Consider the following 25,201-nt stretch of genomic DNA (forward strand, 5'->3'; position numbering starts at 1 on the left):
TTAATTCTGTCACTGAGGAAATCTCTTACATTTCCACAAAAGCATCTCTTACATTTCCACAAAATGAACTACGCCGACACGCCGTGCATACGACGTCGATACGCCGACCTCTCTCGGGACGGCGTATCAACGTCGTGCGCACGGTGTGTCGGCGTAGTTCATTTTCAGCTCACTTTCAACTGTCTGAAATCACACAAAAAAATGTTTTTGGACAAAAACAGTCCGACGGCGTGAGCGGACGTTGATACGCCGTTGATACGCCGTCCAGAGAGAGACGGCGTATCAACGTCGTATGGGTGGCGTGTCGGCGTAGTTCATTTTCAACTGGACAACGTTGGCGCTGTTCACTTTCAACTCTTTTTGACATTATACCTACAATTTGTAGTACTCGTAACAAACCCACATTTATTACACTATGATTGATTGATTGATTGATTTTTGATTGATTATTTTATTTTCGTGTTCTGCACCCCATGGGTTTATAAGAAACATTTACATTTCATTATATTCATAATCATAAGACATTGAATTAGAGTGAGCTGAGACTGCTGAGTGAGTGTAAGGCATGCGTCTGACTTGGACGTTGTGTGGTATTGTTGAGAGAAAAGTGATATTAACTTCTTTGTGCAATGTCGAATTTATACTTGGCTCATGCCCTTTACTAGAAATATATATATTTCAAGTTCTCCAGAATTGAACTAGGAGATCTGGGACTTGAACATGGAACCTCTGTGTTGAGAGCCTGATCATCAGACCAGTACACCATCTCTCAGAATTGTTGAAGCGTTCCTTTGTATTTTAGCCTTCAGTTAGGTCAACTTTATTATTTGAAACCTGAAATCCAACATCATAGAAGAAGAACACGTTTATCCACAGTCACAAGGGGGCGCTTTGATGAATTGAACATTGTGGACCCTATTGGAAACAAGTGTAATGCTTAATTGGGTCGTCCACTCACAGTTAACAGCCTTTGTATTGAGTTTGTGCTTGAAATGTACTGTAATTCTGCAAACTGTTAATACATTTTTCAATCAATCAATCAAAACTCTGTAGTAGTCTGTAGTACCAAGACGATCTGACGACGAAGAAAGAAGAAAAGTAACGAGTGTGTGTTCTGGTCCTGTTGATTGAGCTGAGCAGGACCTAGAAACTGGCTCCTGCTCAGCTCAATCAACAGGACCAGAACACACACTCGTTGATGATGAATGAGGAAGTGGTTCAGTCCATTCAACAAGTGCCTCTGAGAACGAAGCGAGTCGCCACACTGCCCCCTAGTGGTGGCAACACTAGGAAAGTTCCACTGTGTAGTGTCATTGAGAAAGCTTGGAATTAAACCAATATATAAAGATGCATTGTCCATTCTTGCTCATATAGCAACATTCTTTTCACAAAAACAACATCTTCACAATCATAACATAAATGTGACCATACATTTGTGTGCGTCACAAGGCTAAAATACAAAAGAACGCTTCAACAATTTTGAGAGATGGTGTACTGGTCTGATGATCAGACTCTCAACACAGAGGTTCCATGTTCAAGTCCCACGTTTCCTAGTTCAACTTCAATTCTGGAGAACTTTGAAATATTGGCTATATAACATTGCACAAAGAAGTTTATCACTTTTCCAAGTCGGACGCAAACACGCCCAACACTCACTCAGCAGTCAGCTCACTCTAATTCAATATACAATTAAATTTATAGGCCAAATATTGAATTGAATATAATTAAAAAATGTAAATGTGTCTTATAAACCCATGGGGGTTGGGCACTTTGTGTGCAGGACACGAAAATAAAAGAATCAATCCAAATTCAATCAATCATAGCTAAAAGAGTTCGAAAGTGAACAGCCCCGACATTGTCCAGTTCAAAATGAAGTAATGAATTACGCCGACACGCCACCCATACGACGTTGATACGCCGTCTCTCTCTGGACGGCGTATCAACGGCGTATCAACGTCCGCTCACGCCGTCGGACTGTTTTTGTCCAAAAACAGTTCTTTTTGTGATTTCAGACAGTTGAAAGTGAGCTGAAAATGAACTACGCCGACACGCCGTGCGCACGACGTTGATACGCCGTCTCTCTCTTGGACCGCGTAGTAACGGCGTATGGACGTCCGCTCACGCCGGAGATTTCCTCAGTGATAGAATGAATAAGTTACAGCTATATCTTTAATGGATTTAAAAGATGGAATGAATTATTACAACTAGGCCTAGTCTTTAGTGGATTTATTTGATACAATTAAGCGATGGAATTAATAATTATAACTAAATGTCTTTAGTAAAGAAGTCAAATGTAAATAAACATTTATATTAAAATAGCTTAAGGTCTTTGTCTGTGGTTGGTGACTATAGGTTTGGTTCTTCATCAGGTCTGGCTCTTTAGTCCACTGGTAACGTATGCGCCTTGTTGATATGAGGTCTGGGGTTCGCCTCCCAGCCGACGTTACACTTTAAACCACAGTGTTTCATTCTACCGTAGCTACATTGTTTTTTCTATCACTGAGTGGAATCAAACCAAGGAGGATCTCTCACACTTAAAGACTTGAGACGGTAGACCACTGTTAATGAACTCAATTAGAACGTTTAATGATTTGCGAGTTCAAGGTTTAAAGTTAAAGTTAAATGTTATCTAAAATGTAATATGTAATTAATATATACTCTATAGCTATACTGTTGAAGACGTGTTCTTTTGTATGTTGTCAGTAAAGGGAAGTTGAAATACTCCAGCATTGAATTTGAACTAGGAGAACTGGGATTTGAACCGGGCGCAGCTCACGCTTGCGACCAGCAGCAATAAGTTTGGTTTGATTGATGTATGTTATACAGTATGTGTTTCAAGCCTGATGATCTGCTGTAAAACCATTTGCCCTTCGGGGACACTAATAAAAGTAACCTTGAACCTTGAACAGGGAATATCTGTGCTGAGAGTCTGACCATTAGACCACGTCCCCAGCAGAAGTTTCTTGTAGCCTACTCTAGAAGTGTAGCCTTAATAAAGTTGTGTAACTTTACTGTCCCTGCATTTGTCTTTTGTCGTTGACTCGTAGCTGTCAAAACTAACGGAGGTCAATAGAAGATTTTGGTACCTAAAAATACAATCATTATTTTTCTTCCAGTTTCCTCGTCAGATCGTCTTGGTACAGAGCGCCCCCTTGTGACTGTAGACAATATGTTCTTCTATGATGACACTGGTCAGTTGGATTTAATCTCAGGAATGTATTTCTTATGTAGGCCTACAACTCACTGATCGCTGATTAAGACACCTTAAATTATCACAGTTTGACACAACGGGCCTTGAAGCCCTTGATGCCTGAAAAGATCCCTTGATTATACATTTGTTCCCTTTTTTATTTATTTTTGACAAATCAAACCCTGCATATGGGCGACACAGAACCTGTGTACCACATACTTTCCTTACTTAATAGGCTAACCTGGAAGACAAACCATGTTTTTCATATTAATTTAGAGGAACTGTTCAGCAGTACAGTGACAAGTACATCGTCATTCACGCTTACATCATGTCAGCAGAATGTTTTCAATTTCTTTTTACAACAGGCTACAGTTTGAGTTTGTTGGCATTTACTCAATATATTCGATGCAAGTACATTAATTTATTGTACTGTTTTAGGAGTTAATGTACTTGTCTTCAAATGCACGGTGAAAATGTAATTTATCCAGTGGACACCCAATGTGTCTTTAGACACTAGACAGAGTACAGTGGATGGGCAGTTAGTGCTAAGAAGAAGAACAACAACAACAACAATAACAACAACACAAAAGTGACACAGAGGATAAAATAAGTCAAAGACAGCACTGAATTATTCTTCAAGTTTGCAAAGCTCGTCTATTCACATATATAAAAAAATAAATACAAGCACGTGTAGATAGGACCAAAGATGAGACATATTTCATAGGCATGGTCAAAAAGCATGCTGCTTCGCACATACGAGTACAATGTCCCTCCACCCTTTATGAACCCCATTTACCCAGTTGTACACTACATCCACAACACACGTATAATGACCATCTTCAGCTGTCAACAGTACATTCCACCTACAGAATTCATTTAGAAAAAGGCCTTTTCTTTATTCACCTCACAGAGCATGCTTCAAAAAAAATAATACTGGAAATGTTGTCTGGTATCACGTGCGCGCAGCCGCGCACACACACACACACACACACACACACACACACACACACACACACACACACACACACACACACACACACACACACACACACAGACAGCAGAAAGAGCATAATGAGGCGCACATTAAAATTGACACAGGGACAGACCGCATCTCACCAAGACCAATTTGTAATGACTGATTTCCAAAATTGCTTTTAAAATGTGTTCTTCAAACCAATACAGACGGTATAGAGAGGAAGAGATTGTATTTAATTTCATGTCGTACCAATTTCACTCTGAAATAGTACAAAACAACAAACAAAACATCAAATAGATTGTCCAAAGTCTCTAATCATCTAATTTAAGATTTCTGAGGTTTTCTGCTAAGTGAATTGGGTAATTGCACTTTATAATCTTTGCTCTTGATCTTCCTTTTCTGAATTGGTTTACGGCTTTGAAATGGTGAATCTTGTGACCTGTACCTAAAATGAGAGACATTTTATGTGTGGCTCTATGTAATAAAATGGTGGTCCTTCTGTAAGTGAGAGCAATATTTGGATGTCGCATCGGCTCAGTTCTTAGTCTGTATGTGAAAATGAAGATATATGGGGTGCCTATAAACAGTCAAATAATATTAAGAAGAAAAACAGCAGTGATGCAGCATTTTCCTTGAAGAGTTTCTCTTTAAGGGGTCATGACTCTGCAATACTCTATCAGCAACAGCAATATCTAATTTAGCAATCCTATAAAATAGATTTAACCTTGAATCTATCTCAATGTCATTAGAGTGACTGTAGGAACTTTGTTGTCGACATTTGAGCAACCCCACTTTTGTGTTTAATGTAAATCTGGCAACATTGTGCTAGGACCAGAACACAAATATATACAAACATACACATACATATATATTCCATCAATATTTTCCTTACAACATTTTGTATATATTTATCAATCCCGCCTGGATGTATGTACATTTGTACAGTATTTACAGTCTTATGAATAATGTTTATCACATTTCAAAGTAAGATAATGGTAGAGCAGCGAAGTGAATCTCAGGCAATAAAGGGAGTGGATGGTTGAGACATTCTCAGAACAAAAAGCAGTATAGTCAAATGAGTTTGGATAGGACATGGCAAGCCCATCAGAAGGCAAACAACAAATTCTGGTCCCTCTTTCTTTTAATGTAAGTAGTATGGATGAGTCGTGTACTGAGGAATTCACTCCCAGCTCTTCAGACCGAGTAAAAACTATTCGGAATATATAACATTATAAATACTCTCATCAAAATATACAAGTATACACATTCCTGATCATACAGTGCTCCACAAAGATTCCTCTTACTGCAAAGGGAGGGCAATTGAAACTGCATCTACGCACTGTCAGAAACAAAACAAAAGAAAAGACACATGCGGCTGTCTCAATTAAATATAGAAATTGCACCTTTTTTTTGCACGGAGAATGTGCGTTGTGAGACTCTCTGATATGACAAGATGTGCTGTGAGGGCCATTAACACTACTGTACACACGGCACAGGCGCATGAGGCATTTGTGCTCATGTGCTCTCTCTCTCACACAGAGGAATGTCTCTAATATCTCTCTCTCATACAGCTGAGGCAGCTCACCCCACAGTGGCAGGGCAATGCCAGGGAGGATTCTCCAGATGCTTAAACCACTGAGAGAAGAGAAAGAGAGAGAGAGAGAGAGAGCTCTGTCCCTCCCTTCTACATTCCAGTTATACTCTGTATATAGAGTATTATTTAGAGGTCCTCTGTCTCTACGCTCAATGTAGAGAAGTAGGGGGAGGAAATCCCATGCAACACCGCCAAAATAAAAATGTCAATTAAATCTGTTTTTTCCTGTGTTTTCTGTGTTCCGTTTTCCCCTTTTGTATCTGTATGTGACATGTGTACTGTGCAATAGGTGTCTCTCCACTTGTGACACATACAGCCATGTATCGGATATCCCATAGATTTCCTAGCTTTCAAATAAGGTACTCTATCACCAAATACATTCCATATACAGGAATACTGGGTGTCTGTATAGCTTGCATGGAATTAAAAAATATGATTTGATTCATAGCGTTACTCCTATCATATACTCTGAAGATGTACAGTATAAACAATAAATATTCAGCGTTTCATATCCTGATTGAATACAATGTTAAAAATGTACCACTGGAAAGTTTGATTGGGCACGTGCAGTAGAAGTTCTGCGCAGCCGTGGAATATTTCCTTGTGTGGTTAAGCTCTGAAGCATGCATGCATCCCATTTAAGCTTGACAACACCGATGATGCAACACGCCGTACAGCACAATACGACACGTCACACCACACCGACAGGGCACAACACACTCACACACAATTTCCATAAACGTACAGCAACGCAGGGCACACTCACAGTGAACGCTCAGGTGTGGGACGGAGATTTAGCATTTCATACTTTGCCACAGGACTGCGTCACTCGCTACAAATAACAGATCTTAAACCGTTTATTAATTTGGCAAGTGAGAGTCAAAAGACAAAATATAAATCTATTTGCATTGCACCCCCCTACCCACCCCCCCAAAAAATGAGGAAGGGACATGATACAGCATCAACGGGAAGGGAAATAGAGAGGAATGGAAATAAGCCTCTGGAACTGACAGTTGTGCACAAGTGAAATATTCTTGACTTCAGTGAGTCCTCCCCAAAAGCCTGCCTCCAGTCTTTAGTGTTAAGTTAAAGGCAACATTGCACGTGACTCTTGTAAGGCAAAGAAAAGAAAGACGAAAAAGCATGAAATAAAACATATTAAAAAACATTAAAAAAGAAAATCAAATTAAACGACATGGTCGCCATAAATAATATCACATTGCGTGTTGGAATACCCCACCAAAAGACCAAGAGTACTCATCTGTATTTTGATACCCATTTGATATTATTCATATTCATTATATTTAAGTCAGTCTTGCCGGGAGTCGAGTACAGGTTGTAGAAGTGAAGATGAAAGCCAAATTCACCTGCGGGGTTCCCGCCTGTACTGAGATGTCCCTTTGTCCCTTTGGTGAGCAAGATGTTAGCGGGGTGTCAAGGTGATGGTGGAGCGGTGGTGGTGTGGCATGTCAGAGGTGACAGGAACTCGTGGTGTCATAGCACAGTACTCTCCGTCTCCTCCTCCTCCGACTCGGCCGACTTGTTGCCACCGTTGGTCGACTCGACTACCGCCACCGAGTTCCTGAAGGGAATGTAGGGCTCGTCGAAAATGCCGTCCAGTTCAACGTTGATGATGGGTATGTCCAGGTTGCAGAAAGAATCTGGCAGGGTAGAGGAAGAGGCGAGTGGAAATAAGAGGAGAGCAGTGAGAGGGAGCGAGAGAGAGAGACAGACAGACAGACAGACAATCAGAGAGACAGAGAGAGAAAGAAAAGAAAAGAAGTATGCAATCGTTACAAATCAAGTATTGACGTAAGTAAAACATATAATTTCAGAGGTGGCTTCATTGATGCTGAATGAGGTACAACAGTTGCACACAGCATGTGGGTCATCATCACTTCCAGACCATATAGTTACAATATACAGCATCAGAACAACAGAAAAGTAGGTGACACTTGCACCTGTCTTCCACGTGAGCAGATATCAATGAATATTATTATTATGGAAGAAAAGAGCCAAGAAATGCAATTTACTTCAATTGCACTAAAACCCTAATGGTATGTTCACACTCGGCGCAAAGCAAATTTTGCCTCACTTCATTCGTGCAAGGTAATTTGCATTATACTCGTACCAATAATTTAGCTCAAGTTGGAGTTTTTAAACTTTTGTGAATGATCAAAATTTGTGTCATGTCATTTGCGTCCTTCGTGTTGCCCGGTGCACATTTGTGACTATTTCCTTCTTTGCATTGAGAAGAATTCGCAATGTCTTTGTCTTTGGTCTCGAGGTGCTGTGAGAATGACAACATCCACGGTGTAACAACTGTGACAGACAACAAGTGGACGCCAGTATGTGGGCGTGTGTGTGCGTGTGTGTGTGTGTGTGAGGAGGGTGAGCGACGCACAAGGTTGTGGGGTGGATAGGTTATGCTCAGGGGTGGGTGGGTGGCTCGTCGATGGGGTCAGTGACTTTGTAAGCTGGGGTGGCAGCTGGAAGAGGCCTTTATAAGGGAGGAAGCACTGTGGGGGGCAGGGACGGGGGGGGGGGGGGGGGATCGGATTCTGTCAGGGGGGCTGATTCCAGTAGATGGTACATGGTCCATGTACTGTAAGCCATGCATTGCATCAGTCTCAGCCACCATGCATGCAACAGCCGGCAAAATGGGGTTTGGTGGACACATTAAAATATACAGTGTATATATATATAAACATTATACATAATAGCAAGTCATGTATACTGGTATATACTGTAAAAGGAGCATCTACAGTAGGGTGAGGTTGCCATTCGGCACCGGGCCAATGATCAGCTTCTCCTTGAACCTCCTCAGCGCAACCATTTGTGGCGGCCATCAGGAAACTGATCCCGGACCCGTGTCTATGGGCAACTTCACCCTGCTCTTGAGCGTGAGGGTCCAGCTCCACATTCAGCCAAGACGACAGAGGGTATTTGGTGGGGATGTGGAGGGAGGTGAGTCTTTAGTATGCAACAGCAAACTCCTGCTTACCCTAGAAAAATCTCTCTTACACACAGAACCACAATGAACCTCTGGGCTCATACCGCTGTAATTAAGACCGTGACAGTTGTGGACAAGAGGGGGAAGAAGAGTCAGAGATATAGAGGTTAGCACCTATAGTACCAGTGAGTCAACCCAACTTATATACAGAACAGCATGAACACTACTACTATGATATAAACCAATGAATGTCATTCATGTTTTATTTTTATGAGAAAGATATTCAGGTGACTTATCAGTCTGGTGCTACTTAACATAATCTACACTACACTATGCTTAGTACGCTTATATGTTAACAACGCCCACTGTGCCAAGATCACCTTTTCAAGCCTTTTTTATAATATCAATTGATTACGGTTCACAACTGTGTTCTGTACGCACTTGTAACACTCCGGTTGCAGTGCGATGAAAAAAAAAGAAAGAAATAAAAATAAAAACGGAAATGAAAATTCCGTTAGCTTATGGGAACGCAGTTTTTAGAATCGTAATATCTTGGATTCTTCTTTTTGGACCAAAACAAGCTTGATTTGTGGCTCATTTCTTTAAACGATATGATCCTCGGTTATGTGGTGTGTGTGTGTGTGTGTGTGTGTGTGTGTGTGTGTGTGTGTGTGTGTGTGTGTGTGTGTGTGTGTGTGTGTGTGTGTGTGTGTGTGTGTGTGAGAGAGAGATCGACTGAGTTAGTGTCCACAAAGCCTTTACCTGTGGACATGCTCTCTCCTGGAGAAAGGCCATCTTGCAGCCCCGAGGAGTATTCTAGGGGCTGGGGGCTGGTGCCTGGCGTGGTGGGGGGCTGGGGGGGAGGTAAGCTGGGCCTCTGCCGCGGTGGCTTGGGAACGGGCCTGGCCTTGGTGAGAGTGCCGGCCAGAGAGGGCGGGGAGGAGAGGGACGGGGTGGTGGCCATCTGTGACTGTCCCGGAGAACCGATGGTGGCGTAGCCCTGGGGGTAGGCAAACCCGTACGGGGAGGGGGTGCTGGGAGGGGTGGGCGACAGGCTGACTGGGGATGGCTGGCCTGTGGATTGGTCAGATATGGCTCCGGTCTGACAGTAAGGCGCCTTAGGTGGGATGGGAGCAAGCTTCTTAGCTGTGGAGAGACCAGAACCAACAAGAGAATGCCACATCGTCCAGTGAGTCTCTTACTCTTGCTATCGTGCAAACTTATGATTTCTATGTATGAATTATTAATGCTTTCCATTGTGTTTAAGATTGTGTTTACCATGGGGATTGCCACTGTGTATATCCATAGGGGTTTCCAATTTATGCAGACAAATAAATGTGCCTAAAAGAGTTTCGTGTTTTGTATCGTGACAGCAATTACATGCGTCAATATCTCAATCGGGATATTTGAAGCTGTGATTTATTCTATGATATATGCATACATAACTTACATTAATTGGCTTGTAGATATTATCTTGTTGTAAATTGATGAGAAAATAAGCCCTGAAGAAAACAAGGCCTAATTATTTGTATTTATTCAAGACTGAATGCAAACTATTCCAGCTTGGCCTTCAAAAAGAATTTGCAGACCAGAGGTTTGCCTGCCTGAAAATAACAATCCGGTTCAAGGCAGAGAGTGACTGAGTAAAGCAATTAACACGTGCGTGTGCGCACACGCACATGCGCGCACACACACACACACACACACACACACACACACACACACACACACACACACACACACACACACACACACACACACACACACACACACACACACACACACACACACACACACACACACACACACACACACACACACACACACACACACACACACACACACACACACACACACACATTACCTCTTCTCAGAGTGAGTGGGCTGTGGTCAGAGTGCAGTGACTGTCCACTAGAGATCGCCATTCCCTGGATCCCTTTCTGGCCAATGACTGGAGACAGCTCCTTGTTCTTAAGCGTACTGGAGAAGGAGGAAAACACACCCATAAATAACACGTTGCCCCCCCCTGTTGCATATTGCTCTTCACACGTCAGCCCTACTAATGACCTCTTTATAGAAACACAGTGGCACCCGCAGTTCAATGTCAAACGCTCTGAGAGACCACTGGAGCAGACTGACAAATGCACTCTATTGCAATGTAGCAGAAGCAAGTGAATACAAACAACGACCCCGTGTATAAACCCTGTTATGGCTTGATGGATTTTTCTTTTTTGGGTAGTGCAGAATGTCAACGAAGAGAGGACTTGAAGGTCAACAACATATTGAATTTATGCTTGCGGTTGATGATTTGACAGCCCCCCCCCCCCCACACACCCAGCTCCAAATGTCCCAGCCCACACTGACAGCAGATGAGACAGGGATGGGTGATTGAGACTGCAGGGGTTTGAAGACTAGACCATATTCACATGGCGGCCATGTTGGCATTTTACATTGAAAAAGCATTAACTTAATGGCAAGATATCCGCCGTGTGAATATTATGGTCTATTGATGGAGAAATGCAAATGAAGTCCTGTGGGATATTTTTTTTATTTTTAACAACCAATAACACGCATATGCTGTTGATAGAAGCGTGATCTTGCCTTCCGTGTTATTTAGACATTTCCCTGCCTGGTTCAGACTAAGGTCCGTTCTCCCACTCCCCCTGAAGAAGGCAGCCTAGACTAGAGAGTCTCTTTGTCTCCAATCCATAATTATTGGCATCGGTAGCTACGAGTGTGAGCGGTTATATTCTTTTATTCTTTAGTGCAGTGGTTTTCAACCCTTTTCATATCAAGGACCATTATTTATTCGGCATTTGATGAGATTTAGCCTCTCAGTCCCAAAACGTTGAATATTTTGTTGTCGTTGGATAAGATTGTGTCCACAATTACCTGCCGTATTGATGTGGTGATCAAAATAACAATTCTTCTACAATCTCTAAATTGTGTTGACTTGAACTGGTGAATTAAGTAAAGCAGATTTTTAACAATAATTTAACTCTTGAGAGCGTAAAATGAAACCAAATGGACCCGTAAGGGTACGCTCTCAAGAGTTAAAGATCTATTAGCGTCCATTTGGTTACCAACTCTCCATCATTTAGCTGGGGGACCACTGGTGGTCCCCGGACCACTGGTTGAAAACCACTGCTTTAGTGTTTAATCCGTTGGCTGGCACCTCGCAAGGACCGCTGTGCTGTGCACCCCTGGTAGCCGTAGCCGTTGTCTCACTCCACCACCACCACTGTGCTGTGCACCCCTGGTAGCCGTAGCCGTTGTCTCACTCCACCACCACTGTGCTGTGCTGTGCACCCCTGGTAGCCGTAGCCGTTGTCTCACTCCACCACCACCACTGAGAGGGAAGTGAGCCCGATAAAAAATGAGTCAGAGCCGCCCACTTTTATAATGCAATTCACTGACAGCTTTGGATTTTCTTTGTTGCTTAGCAACCATCTGCAGAATAGCCTAGCAACATGGAAAGTTATGGAGTGCAATAGTATTGTATATGGCTGTGAAATTAAAGATGGAACCGATAATGACAAGCTGCGGTGAGCGGTGCAGCTCTTAAAGGACGTTTATCTGAAGGTAAGCTATTCCGTAGTTGCTTCACAATGGAACAGCTTAGATATAGCATCTGTATTAACAGAACCCTAAAAAATCAAACTAAATGATATTTGATGATGATGATGAATTATTAAGTTAAGTTCCCTATGTAAGGCATGCGTCTTTTCTTTTATAAAATGTAAATTGGCTATTTATTTTAGATGGATTGGTTTTATTTATTATTTAGAACTATGATTGCCACACACCTTGCTTGAGAGAGGACCACAATGAAAAGAAGTTGTCTTTAGTTTTAATCTTGATTGTTTCTAATCAAGGAGAGACTTGACAGTCTCTGACATCTGTATTAACGATAACTAACATGTTTTACGGCGGTTGGACAGGCGCTCATTACACTCCACTGCTCAATTTAAAAAAAAAAAGAATTGGGCACCTGTTTCAACAGCTTAATTAAACATATCCATCTAGTTTGAGCTGATGGTGTTTGGAATAACTGTGATTGATTTATGGACAAATTTGCTCTATTGGGTGATTTCAGAAATAATTTTACACACAATCAATAGTGTGATAATGGACATGCGTGCACGCACGCGCACACGCACGCACACACACATTATGAGTGTTTCATGGTGTGGAGAGAGACTTTGCTTTCTTTTAAATAGCTTTAAAAAATGTACTAGTACTGTACTTTGCTGGGTGTTTTATTTTATTGTCCTGTATGTATTGTCCTGAATGTATGCATTGACCTGAGCAAAACAATTTTCCCTTGTGGATAATAAAGACATCTAATCTAATCTATAAAAACATATCCTTTGAGTTTTGTAATGACGGGACAAACAACTTGAACATTTTAGTCAGATTTGTGTTAAACCATGTCATTTCCTTGCATTTGTAACTTTTCGGGGATATTTCAGGTCTAATATTATATCTGCAACGTTTTTGATGATTTCCCCAATGATTGTTGTATTTGGTCTATTTATGTAAAAAATAGCTGTTTCATCTGGACCCACAGAATGCAGGAAAATAACTTGACATTGGAAGAGTTGGTTCAAAAGTTATAAGCCGAAACATAAAGTTCATTGTTATAGCGTCCATCAGGTTGCTTGGGGTCATATTTATTGTTCAAGTAATGCACAAAACGTACTATCGTTGGTCTAACTAAGTAAAATGCCATGACTCTACCATCTACCAAAAATGTGCGAAACTGCGACAGTTTACCCATCTCTTCAGTTTACACATCTCTTCAAACCTAGTATGTGTGCGCATGTGCAGCTGTGTGTCGATGTGTTCATTGTGTTGTCAGGATGTGTACACAGCTCAAGGCGTCCACAAGTCGAGGATCCGTATTCATTTACCTATTCAGCTTGGGTCCTCTCTCTTGGGTACAGGCACAGGAGGCCCACGGAGGGGTGACGGGCGGGGGGGTGTTAGAGGGGTGGGCGGGGGTCAGCCCCAGGGTCGGGAGCGGGTCGGGACGAGTTAGCACGCGGGGCGGCTTGGCGTGGAGGGAGGAGGCGTTAGTGTCGGACGGGGATGCATGCGGAGCGGAGGGGTCGGACAGGGAGGCGCGCTTGGGCAGGTGCAGAGAGCTGGGCTTGGGGTTAGAGTTGACGTCGAGTTGCGGCTGGGGGGAGGGGCAGAGGGGTGGCAGCGGGGGAGGGCTGTAGCCGTACCAGCGGGGGGGAGGGGAGGGTCCCGGGGGCACAGACTCGGGACCGGGAGCGACGGGACGCGGACACGGAGGTGCTCGGATATAGACATGGTGGTGAGGGAGTGGGTGGGACGAGGAGGAAGAAGAAGAGGAGGAAGAGGGATAAGGGGGAGGGGGCCTCTCTTCCTCTGGGGAGGGGTAGGCATAACAGGAGTCCGACCAATTGGAAGACGCGTCGTCCGAGCTGCAACGATAAGAACGTCAAGAGGTTTCATGGGGAACTGAGCTGGTGGTCAAATGTTAATGTTTGATAGTGGATGCGATGATCATTGGGGCGTGGAGGGGAAAGTCCAGTGGGAAATTCTGGGTGTGTGGGTGCTCATTCAGTAGCTGTGAAGGAGGAAATTAGTGCCATTCTAATTTACACTGTGATGTTACGGAGGTGGGGAGGACTTGAACGAGAACAGCGCAAAAGCTAAACAAAAACAAAAACAACGGCTCAGAACCATTCTTAGGCATTTTCAAATGCATGCATTCCATCAACTGCCTTATCTGTTGCAAGCGAGGCATGCATGCCTAGCAACAATGCGTTGACACAGCTGCTGAATGACACCTCAAAACGATGTCAAAAAGGCATGAAAGACATGCACATGCAGCACGTCCTAGAAAGCTTGAGCTCTAACACTGAACTCGTCAGTTTGTTTTCTAGAATTGCACTTTTTGGCCTACACAACACCATTTTTGTAAGGTTTCAACCCGATCCAACCCCCCTTGACTGCCATTATACAATCAAAGTTACACACTGTATTTCTGAAACTATAAATCATGTGAACAAAATATGCATGGTGCTAGCCTACTAGCAGTATGCCGCTGATCTGTCCAGTCCTGTGAGATTATTTCCGGACAAAAACACACAGACACACAAAGACACAGTCAACCCTCTTACAGTATAGACAGCCAGCCTCCTGCAGAGCCACACCGTATAAAAAGAAGACCTCCCAGTGAGACACTTCAAAATCAACCAACCTGAAGTGGCTCGGCAATATGAAGAGAACTATAGGCAAAACATTAATGACACCACCAAGAGCTTTACTGCACAATAAGTGACGCTTACAAATAACAACGCTGACTTAAAGAACAGTTGGAAAGTCAGAGGTATAGTTCATAAGGACATGCGTCGAGAGATGCAAATTAACAACGTGGGGGGGGGGATTTCAACATGAGCCAGCAGGTGTGTTACAGACAGGTAAACGGGTTGAAGCGCAGAGAGACAACGCCGCTGTGGCAGGTCAGTCGCAGCGGCACTGTGAGGGAGCAGCACACTGGGAGGGGGGGGGGGGGGGGGGGGGGTATGGTGGAGGGGGCAAGCGGAGGACAGGGCACCACCGCGGCCTTACCTGGCTCGGTCACTGCTGCTAGCGGGAGGAGGGGTGGGGGAGGGGGACGCCGAGAGCTCCCCCGCCGCCTGCTCGGGATCGAGCGCGTCATTGTTGGGCGGGGCGGGGGGCTGCACGCTCGGAGGCGTGGAGGTGGAATGGCGGGCAGACGACGAGCCCCTGCGTGACACCCAAGACGTGTCCATCACCCTCACACCCATGCTGCATTGGGGGGAGGGGGGACAGAGATCAACAGCCAAGTCAAGTTCAGGGCCGAGTGTGGTGGTCACATGGGTTTGGGTGCATGGGCGTGGGTGGTCAGGTGTCGAACACTACACACGGAGTGTCTGGGACGGAGTCGCTGACTAAGGATCAGCCTTACTCTCCCTTATAGGTGCTGGCCTTCACTAAAACCATGCCCAAACCGAGCCCAGATCAGCAGCTGGGGAAAACATCACACTACTCATGGCACAGAGCCTTGTGTATGGTTGAAATTAGGCTCTACAGCAGCGAATGTTAAGGACAGAACACAGTAAATTTAAAGGATAACTGCCCTTTCTCTTTTCATGTTTTGATGGGGTATTCATGTGATATGCAGCTTATTCTTTAGCCTGAGAATAATCGAATCGTGTAAGCACTAAATATAGCAAGTTTCTGGTTAGAGAAACAGAAATCACAGGAAGAAATCAGAAATCAGGCAATCACAGGAAAGCAGGAATCATCCAAAACAATCTATGTACATGGTTGTCTCTAAATGAAAGCAACAAAATGCTTTTGTATCAACGGCTTGGTGTTTGAACTCATCAAAACATGTTTATCCAGTGACGTTGAAAAGATGCTGGTTAAGCAAACGAGATAGAAAGGCCTGCTTTGTTCCCACGGGAGACTTGACAACCAGCCATTCACCTCCACTCTGTCACCCCGCTGTTGGGAAACCCTGAACTACCGGTGTCAAAGTGTGTCACTTCACCCAGTGAGCAGACCTGAAGGGAATACTAAAGAGACAAATAATGACAAAAGAGACATTTTCTTTCAACGTGCGGCTGTGACAACAACACCGGTGAAAAGGCGGCAAGTGGGTTTGGAGAAAAGTCAAGAAAATAAGTACAGTACCTTTGTATCTTCCTAATGCTGCGTTTGTGTCAGAACAGAGACAAGCAGAAATGAGCAGAGGAATACAAATCATGAGAAAGTGCTGTGCCCTCGCCCACACAGAGCCTCTTTATTAAAGTGTCGGTGGGAGTTTGGCAGGTCACATTTATGAGCTCTGAAAGCTGGGATGGTGAGGCAGCGGGGAGTGGGATGCAAGGTTGATGTTACACCAATATTGGTGACCAATCGAATTGTGTGACACCAGGAGTCACGGTTGGGAATTCTCCGCAAATCCACACCAACGCGAGGAATAACATAATACATAATATTATATCTAATATAATAGATAGGTCACACATTTTGGCGCAACACTGGGCTGGCAGGCTGCTGGCGTTGGTGGGGAGGGATGTGAGTCATGCTGACGGTAATGAGGAGAGGGATTTGGGGGGTGAAAATGTGCCTTCCCAAAGGTGCGTCAAGCACATCCTGCCCAGCAAGCAAATTATCGCTCCATTTAGTGCTAATTAGGTCAAAGTTTCCCGGTGGATCACAGAAATCCACCCCACATCCTCAGAAAATAAGACAAATGTAGAAGAAATTACTTGAAGCTATTCTAAAGCTTTAGTTAACACAAGTGGTTGCCTGCAGTGTTGTGATAAATGTCCCTCAAGTTATTTTAACATTTGATAGCCGCGCAACACACAGGGTTGCGAGAGAGAGAGAGAGAGAGAGAGAGAGAGAGACAGAGAGACGAGAGAGAGAGAGAGAGAGAGAGAGAGAGAGAGAGAGAGAGACAGACAAACAGACAGACAGAGACAGAGAGAGAGAAAGAGAGGGGGGGAGAGATATTCACAAATGAATAATCCCTACAGGTTTATGTACTGTACTTGACACCAAGTACTGGATGTCTTGCTGTTGTCACCACAGTCTGTCAGATGTTTGTACTCAGCTCTCAGTATAATATACACAAAACAGTCAAATTAACTTTTTGATGTCTGATCCAAGCAGACACAGAGTGACATCACGTCTAGTCTAATTTCCATTTCCCGCAACTATAAGAAAGTGGTGCTGACTGGCTGCAGTTCCTAAGAGCATTACATCTTCATTCATCTGAATCTAGAAAGCGATGTGCACTAAAAGGTAAATGTAATGTGCAGTAATGTGCACTATCCCAAAGTAAAATATCACTTTAGGATGTGTTTTATTTATGACCAAGCAAGAAAACTATTGTGTAAAAAAAAAAAAAGAAGACAAAAAAAAGAAAAACACTTTTCAGTCTGAACTCAGTCAGAGCGGAAGAGTATGTGTTTCTAATGAAAGGCAAGCTCTATTGATCGGGGCTTACACAGACCCAGGCAGGTTTAATTAGCCAGGCTTACTTGGTCCCAGTGCTGCTGGGCTCAGCCTGACTATTCTGCAGGGCAGGGCCTGATAAGACCAAGGGCCTATTAAAGAACACAGAGAGAGAGTGACAGAGAGAGACACAGAGAGAGAGAGCGAGAGAGAGATGTGCCGAGATAGAGACAGAGTGAACGAGTCACACACACACACACACACACACACACACACACACACACACACACACACACACACACACACACACACACACACACACACACACACACACACACACACACACACACACAGAGACAGACAGACAGACAGACAGACAGACAGACAGACAGACAGACAGACAGACGTTAGAGATAGAAGGACACAGGCGAAAAGATGACAGATCGAGACAGAATGATTTCACTTAGCAAATCCTCAATTTTTTCTTCAGGATGTCCAGATTTCCCATATCACAGTATAAACCTCCCTACCATGTCCCATTTCTTTTTGCCATTCTCTCTCACTCCAGGCTCACTCACTAAGAAGGAAGAAGGAATGTGATATTGTCTTTGTCCCTCCAACCGTCCAACGGGCAAAACCAAACTCCTCACCAAATTCAATTCCTGCGCCGATCTGTGAGCAGAAGTCCATTCTCTCTCGAAAGTGACCCTTAAGCACTTTACATGCACGTAACTCTGAAATTAGGCAGAATTGCAAGTTTCCTTTTTTCCCCCCATTTAGAATAAGCCCACAGCTAATATGTCAGCACAGCAGTCTTAATTTGTTTAATTATAAACAATAACAAAAACATTTAGAGTGCCTGCTTAGGATTGGTGTTGAATGAGGGAATAAGTGCATCGAGGGTGAGAGTCAATGAGATGGTTGAAATGAAAATGCTAAAGATAATTAAGGTGTACACACATGTCAGAATGTATAGGACTGACTGAATAACAAGCTTCTAGTTTCTATGCGACTACTATACAATACTATACTATACTACACTCTTAATTGATCCGTGGACATAACTTGTACATCATTTGTTTTCATGTTGTAAGTGACGTAATTCTCTAAGAGTAGAGGCCAAGTATTCGCATCTTTCTTCTCTGAAATGTGAAAGGAGAAACACCATCATGAAACACTATAATGTGTGTCCACGTCCCAAACTGAAAGACTGAATCATTGTATGGTTCTCTTACCCGTCCTTTTTATAGAACTCCAGCATCATGTTGTCGGTGGCGACGCTGAGTGGCCTTCGGCTCTGGTCGTTCTGCCTGCGTTCAGTCTGGTCCAAGTCCGGCGATGGCATGGTGTTGTAGTTGGCATTATGGTTGATGTGCACCGGACTGCCATAGTTCCCCGTGACATTAAACTCGATCTCTGACAAAAACACACCGGAATGAATAAATGTAATGATATTTCGGCAAAGAAATTTTGACAGCTGCCTTCATAATGTTTCAAACTTGAAAAGCAATACCGTGTCAAATGTATGAATTTGCTGCTCTCTAAAAGGTAAAAAATGACATAAGGGTAACTTTGTACACAGTGATGTAAGAACACAATTGTAGCTAATACATATCATATTGTGTGTTAGATTTGTCAATGAGCAAGCATTGACAATAGTAAATAGTATTGTATACATTACCTGCTCATTGGCACAAGTAAATGCAGTGTCAGGATTAACATGTTACAAAGTAACGCAACTACTTTTGTGGTAAACAGTAACATAACTATTGGGCGTCAAATTATTAGGTAGCCATGGCTGAATGGGTAGAGAGGATATCTGGGAAACAGAAGTTGCCGCTGCAGTCGCCAGCCGACTCATTGCTAGTGGACGTACGGTCGTGATTTTGTAGGAAACAAAAAAAGTTCTTTAAACCATACTATTTCATTTGATTATTTGATGTCGTGGTTTTTCATAGTTTGTATTATTTGTGTGGCGACGTTGACATGAGCTCTTCCAGTTGTGTTCCACTCTCACTGCTCACGCACTGACCACTGACTCTCCCACCCAGGAACATAATCTGTGCTCTCATCTCTCCCTCTCTCTCACGCACAGTATCTGTATCATCATACTACCTCTCTATCTCTCTCTTTCTCTCACTCTCACGCACACGTACGTCGAGAAGTAGCTATGATGATACAGCTATTGCACGTGCGCGTGTGAAAGAGAGAGAGAGAGAGATGAGAGCGCAGATTATGTTCATGTGGGGAGAGAGACAGTCAGTCAGTGGTCAGTGTGTGAGCAGTGAGTGACTGGAAGGCAGCAGCGTAACTGGAAGAGCTGCCGTTTTTAAAAGGAGATTTTGACGTTTTTAACTTATGTCATCGTGTCAACTTCGTCACACAAATAATACAAACTATGAAAAACCACGACTAACCACGAATAATCAAATGAAATAGTGTGGTTTAAACTAAAGAACTTTTACAAAATCACGACCGTACGTCCACCAGCAATGAGTCGGCTGCCGACCGGAAGGCCAAAGCTGAGGGTTGGATGCATAATTGCAAATAGCCCATTAAGCAACTGTACTGTACACTTTAGAAACAAGTCCAAGAATAAGTGGACTTGGCAACACTGGCAGTAAGATGGGCAGAAATGATCCATCCCTCTCGTTGCCTTGACTTATCCTCACCTCCAGGGAAGAACCAGTCGGCATGCTGGATGATTGGCTCAATGATGCCAACGATCTGCAGGGATACGGTCGTCATCATCTCTGTGATGTTCCTGCGGGGAGAGACGGGTGGGTGGAAATATAGAGGAGACACGCAAGACAGCCTGGGGTGAAATTGGGCCGGCCAGGATTAGGAGAATTAAAAGGCTGAGACACGGACATTTCCCTCGAAAATGTTATAGTTTAAATGAGAAAATTAAAAGCCCAATTTGAAAACCGAGGACATTAAAAATACTAATTAAAAGTTGGCCAATGGTAAAAGGGGCTTGGAGATTTACATGAGATTATGAGTCTCCTTCACCCCTCAGCTACTTAGTTCATCAGAGTTTATCACTAATGGGAAACACAGTTGGAGTTTTACAGAAGTCTCCGAGCGGCGTGCACCACCCGGCGATATTCAATTTAATTTCTTAAAGACATATTGGAGAGTAGTAGTCTGAGGACGACCTAGAGAGCAGACACCAGACAAATCTGCCAGTACAAAAAATAGTCCTCGGCAGGAACACTTTCATCAATTTTTAACATTATCTCCTATTTTTTGGGTCATAGTGGCATATCTACAGCCTGGCGCAGCCAGACTCACAGCGAGGATTCACTGACGCTTCATGCGAGGAGGAAGCGTCCTCGCTATGAGTCTGGCCCCGCCAGGCTAGCATATCTATAACACCAGCCTAGTTTACTACCTCCACCACCCAATGACATATTTTGACATCACTGGGCGCTGGTGGAAGAACTACAAGCAGTGTTTCAAACGTAACTGCAGAACAGCATGAACGAAAGTAACCCAAGCAACTCATGAAACATTTGGATGTTCGACTTCTTCACGTTCCCCCTGCAGTGAGTCTGCAGCTACAGTCTATAATTGGCTGTAAACCCTGGTTTATACGGTGTAAGACAAGCCATGGCTCATGGCTCACCGCTCTGGGCATTTATACTCAATACATCAGCTCACTAACAAGTGTCCTGGGTCCATGGCATAACGATGTGATCCGGTAGACATTTCAGGAGGTAGGAGACAAATGCCTCCTAGACTGTGGGATGGCCCAAATTGCATCAACGAGACAAAAAGTCTGCCTCACATGGGTTGTCTTTACAGCAGTGGTGGGAAGTAACTATAAAGTACGTTTACTCAAATACTGTAACATTTTGAGGTACAGATGTTCCAACCCTTCAGGCTTTCCTGTACATTTCCTGCATTATTTTCTGGAAGTATTTGTTTTCCCAAGGTTCTTTTCACTGTTTAGCCTTGCTAATTCTTCTCTTTTGTTACTGAAAACAAGTGTCCCTTTTCGACACTTCTATTCATTAAAAAAAAAGAATCTGAATAGCATTAACATAACAACAACACATTTGCAAAAGCCCTCCTTTCTCACTGACAATGTTCTGACAACTTACTGACAATCAACTGTCTTGCGAATGGCATGACGTGTGACGTTCTCAAATTGCACATCTGTACTTTTACTTTACTGGAGTATTTCCAATACTTTTACTTCTACTCCACTACATCTCAAATCCAAATATGGTACTTTTACTCACTCTTAAGATATATTTTTGTGAACGGAAATGACGAACAGATGATAGCTTACTGTCTCGGATACCGGGAGGTATAGTTCCAAACTCTATATAGCAGCGGTTCCCAAACCTTTTTGGCTGTGCACCCCCTGTTACCACCTGACCTAGCTGACGCACCCCCCAACACTCAGTCTCATTGTATTTGGCCGAAAATTATACATTTTTCAATATGATTAAGGCAAATAATCACAGATATCACTGCACTGAGAGACATACAACTGCTGTATACTCCCGCAGCTGCTATATACATCTCCTTACAACAGTGTTTTACCAGATTTTGCCGTTTGTGTTAAATAACACCATAAAACCGCCATTACCCTTTTCATGTCACACACCCCCTAGAGGGCGTTCGCGCACCACAAGAGGTGCACGCACCACAGTTTGGGAACCCCTGGTATATAGCATTTGGAGATTGTGGAAAAGTTGTCTGGCTACGTGTGAGGTGAGGTGTCCTCTACATGACGAGGCCTAAATTCCTCAATGGCTTAAGGAGAACATCTCCTAGTTACATTGTATAACACCATAGAGATTGGTTAACATTTTATTCAATTACATTTAAGTTACGGATTGCAACTTCAACAAGTCTGATTTTTCATTTGTGTTGATGTTTTAGGTACCTGGGTTAGGGTTAAAATTGATATTGTAGCCCTTTATATATGTTGATGTTAAATTTTAATTGGTGCTTAATAAACTGCTATGCCTATGACCCAATGGAAATATTGGAAAAATGAAATAAAATAAAAATGCTTTGTTATATTGCACATCGCTGAGCAAGGATACTAATGAAAGCGGTTCAATTATTACACATAAAAGAGTGCACTGGCTTTTCTTTGATTACAACAGAATATACAGTTGACTTCGAGTATGTTTTTTTGCATACTTTTTAACCCTGTAAAACCCGGATTAATTTCTACTTGCAAAAAAACAATTTCAACCTTACTACTACTTTTTACTAATAGGACTTATCAGAGGAAATGATGTAAAAAAATATATAGTTTATTTTTTTTGCAATTCTTTTGCAGATTTATAATAATTATTAAAATAATAATAATAAATTAATAATTTACATTTGGGGGATATCTTTTTGGGGTCCATATAATAATAATAAATTAATAATTAACATTTTGGGGATATCTTTCACAATAATGAATAAAACATGTTCTAGACGTTCTAATGATCACAAAAAACATATATTACAGTTTTATTAGGGTTAAAGGTCAAAGGTCATAGGTTAAAAATTGTTAAAGAGTCCAGAGATTTTTAATTTGTGTGAATTTCAGCCTCTGTGTGGGGTATTTATATGCAAATATCAGGACCAATGACATTGCAATGGCATTGCAATGAACATCAATGATAATGAATTAATTAAAATATGTTGTATTGCAACGCTGGGTGTTACAGGCTGGGTGTTACAGGGTAAAGCAAGCTCTGTGGGATCCTCTCCCCGTAGATTGATACGGGTGTAGATCAGTGGTTCCCAAAGTGGGGTCCCAGGACCCCCAGGGGTCCTTGAGGGAGTTCCAGGGGGTCCCCAGCTAAATGATAGTTTGGAACCAAATGGACCCTTATGGGTCTGTAACTCTGAAAGTGTACAAACTGTCATTTGTACACTCTCAAGAGTTAAATTAACATTGATTTTACAATTGAGGTCTCAAGAGATAGAAATGCCATTAAATGGGGGTCCGTAGCCTAATTCATGTTTCAATTCTTGAAATTAAACGGGTTGAGAGACACTGCTAGAGCCGTAAAAATCTTCTCTTATGGGGGTCCGTGGCGTATCTCTTCAAATGGGGGTCCGCGAACTAATTAGTGCCAATTTGGGGGTCCTTGACATGAAACAGTTTGGGAAATTATTATTTTAGGTGTATTTCTTTTTTATGCTGTGTTCCCTATGTAATGTTATGTAAATGTATTCCACTGTCTGCCTGTCTGTTTTCTGTTTTGTGTTTCTTTTGAGGACTGCGGATGAAAATGAGCAACGGTGCTATATCCGGTGTATTTACGTCCATGTGACACCATGGAGGCCCGGGGCGGAGATCTCCGTCAAGTTCAAGGTCATGGTCAAGTGCCCAAGCCGGAGATTGATAAATAGGACGGAGATTAATGATAACAAAACCGTTCGCATCGCTCCACAGCCTAGGAGCGCTTGTTGCCCAATCCGTTGACGTGTCAAACAGTGACACGTCATCGAAAATGTTCCCTGCCTGTTTAGCTGACGAAAACGAAAATCTTAAAACGTTCATAACTCCCGATCTAAATCATCCCGTCTAATTCTGAAAAAAGATCCTGGTTTAAACGGCACTCCACGGTCCAGTCGCTAGTCGCGATAGATTTATTCTTACCTCGCGTTGTTGTCGATCGACTCTAGAGTGGTGTGGCTATTGTTAGCTGCTACACAGACATGCACAACAACTTCCGATGCGCCGGTAAAAGTGGTCCGGGCGCTATAAATGATGGGCACATGGATTAAATGGATTAAATAGGTCCGGGCAAGCAAGGTGTTAATATGCTTTGTCCTGTCCAAATAAACAAATAAAGTAAAGTAAAGTAACCACTGGTGTAGATTGTGTGTAACAGAATTAACTATGGACCTACCCTTCATTGTTCATCCACAGCAGGTTGGGGCCGAGGACGATGGCAATGTTTCCAGGGCTCATCTTATTTGAATCCTGGTACTCATCCATCTTGGCAAGGAATTTGATCAAATACCTGTTAAAAACAGCGTGCATAAATTTGCATGTATTTCAAGAAAAAAAAGCAAGTAACACAGCACCTTTTAACCCATGTTGGGCAGGAACCCCTTTTGGTGTTAGCATTATGTTATGCTTTAGCTATTGAAAAATAGCAGATCTACAAGCTCATACGAGCTTGTAGGTCTGCTATTTTTGAAAAATCGAAGAACCACTGACATAGAAACATAGCTTTTTCAGAAAACTGTCAGGATGTAGAAGACATTTTTAGAATCTGATCTCAGGTCAAAATGGGTTAAAATGGTATGTTCATTTTGGTGGTCTTCTTTGGTTGTCTGGATGTGTTCTTTCTTTAATGCCGCTAGTATGATGATGTCACGCACTTGCATCCACAAGTTATTTTTGGTGCACGCTTTTGGTCCACTGTCATACAACGAAGTATAAATCCGGCAGAAATGTCTTGGCAAACAGGGACATTTAGCTCCAACCCTAATGATCGTATTCATACTTGACACATACACTGCCTTTATTTGCCCTGGGTGAGG

At 42.9% G+C, this 25,201-nt stretch overlaps 1 protein-coding gene across 1 annotated transcript in view; it reads right to left on the minus strand.

Moving 5' to 3' along the window:
• Positions 1 to 7,242: 7,242 nt before the first annotated feature.
• LOC306915500 (rho GTPase-activating protein 44-like) overlaps positions 7,243 to 25,201 on the minus strand; it is an 87,412-nt gene continuing 69,453 nt past the window's right edge. The window contains exons 14-22 of the mRNA XM_079492858.1: positions 24,562 to 24,675; positions 20,356 to 20,447; positions 18,919 to 19,099; positions 16,412 to 16,429; positions 15,320 to 15,520; positions 13,627 to 14,166; positions 10,578 to 10,693; positions 9,476 to 9,859; positions 7,243 to 7,421 (exon numbers count right to left, since the gene is read on the minus strand). Coding sequence (XP_079348984.1) covers positions 7,255 to 7,421; positions 9,476 to 9,859; positions 10,578 to 10,693; positions 13,627 to 14,166; positions 15,320 to 15,520; positions 16,412 to 16,429; positions 18,919 to 19,099; positions 20,356 to 20,447; positions 24,562 to 24,675 — 1,813 coding nt within the window. The 3' untranslated portion in view covers positions 7,243 to 7,254. The remainder of the gene's footprint in view (positions 7,422 to 9,475; positions 9,860 to 10,577; positions 10,694 to 13,626; positions 14,167 to 15,319; positions 15,521 to 16,411; positions 16,430 to 18,918; positions 19,100 to 20,355; positions 20,448 to 24,561; positions 24,676 to 25,201) is intronic.

The sequence above is a fragment of the Electrona antarctica genome, assembly GCF_951216825.1.
Source record: "Electrona antarctica genome assembly, chromosome: 22".
NCBI lineage: Eukaryota > Metazoa > Chordata > Actinopteri > Myctophiformes > Myctophidae > Electrona > Electrona antarctica.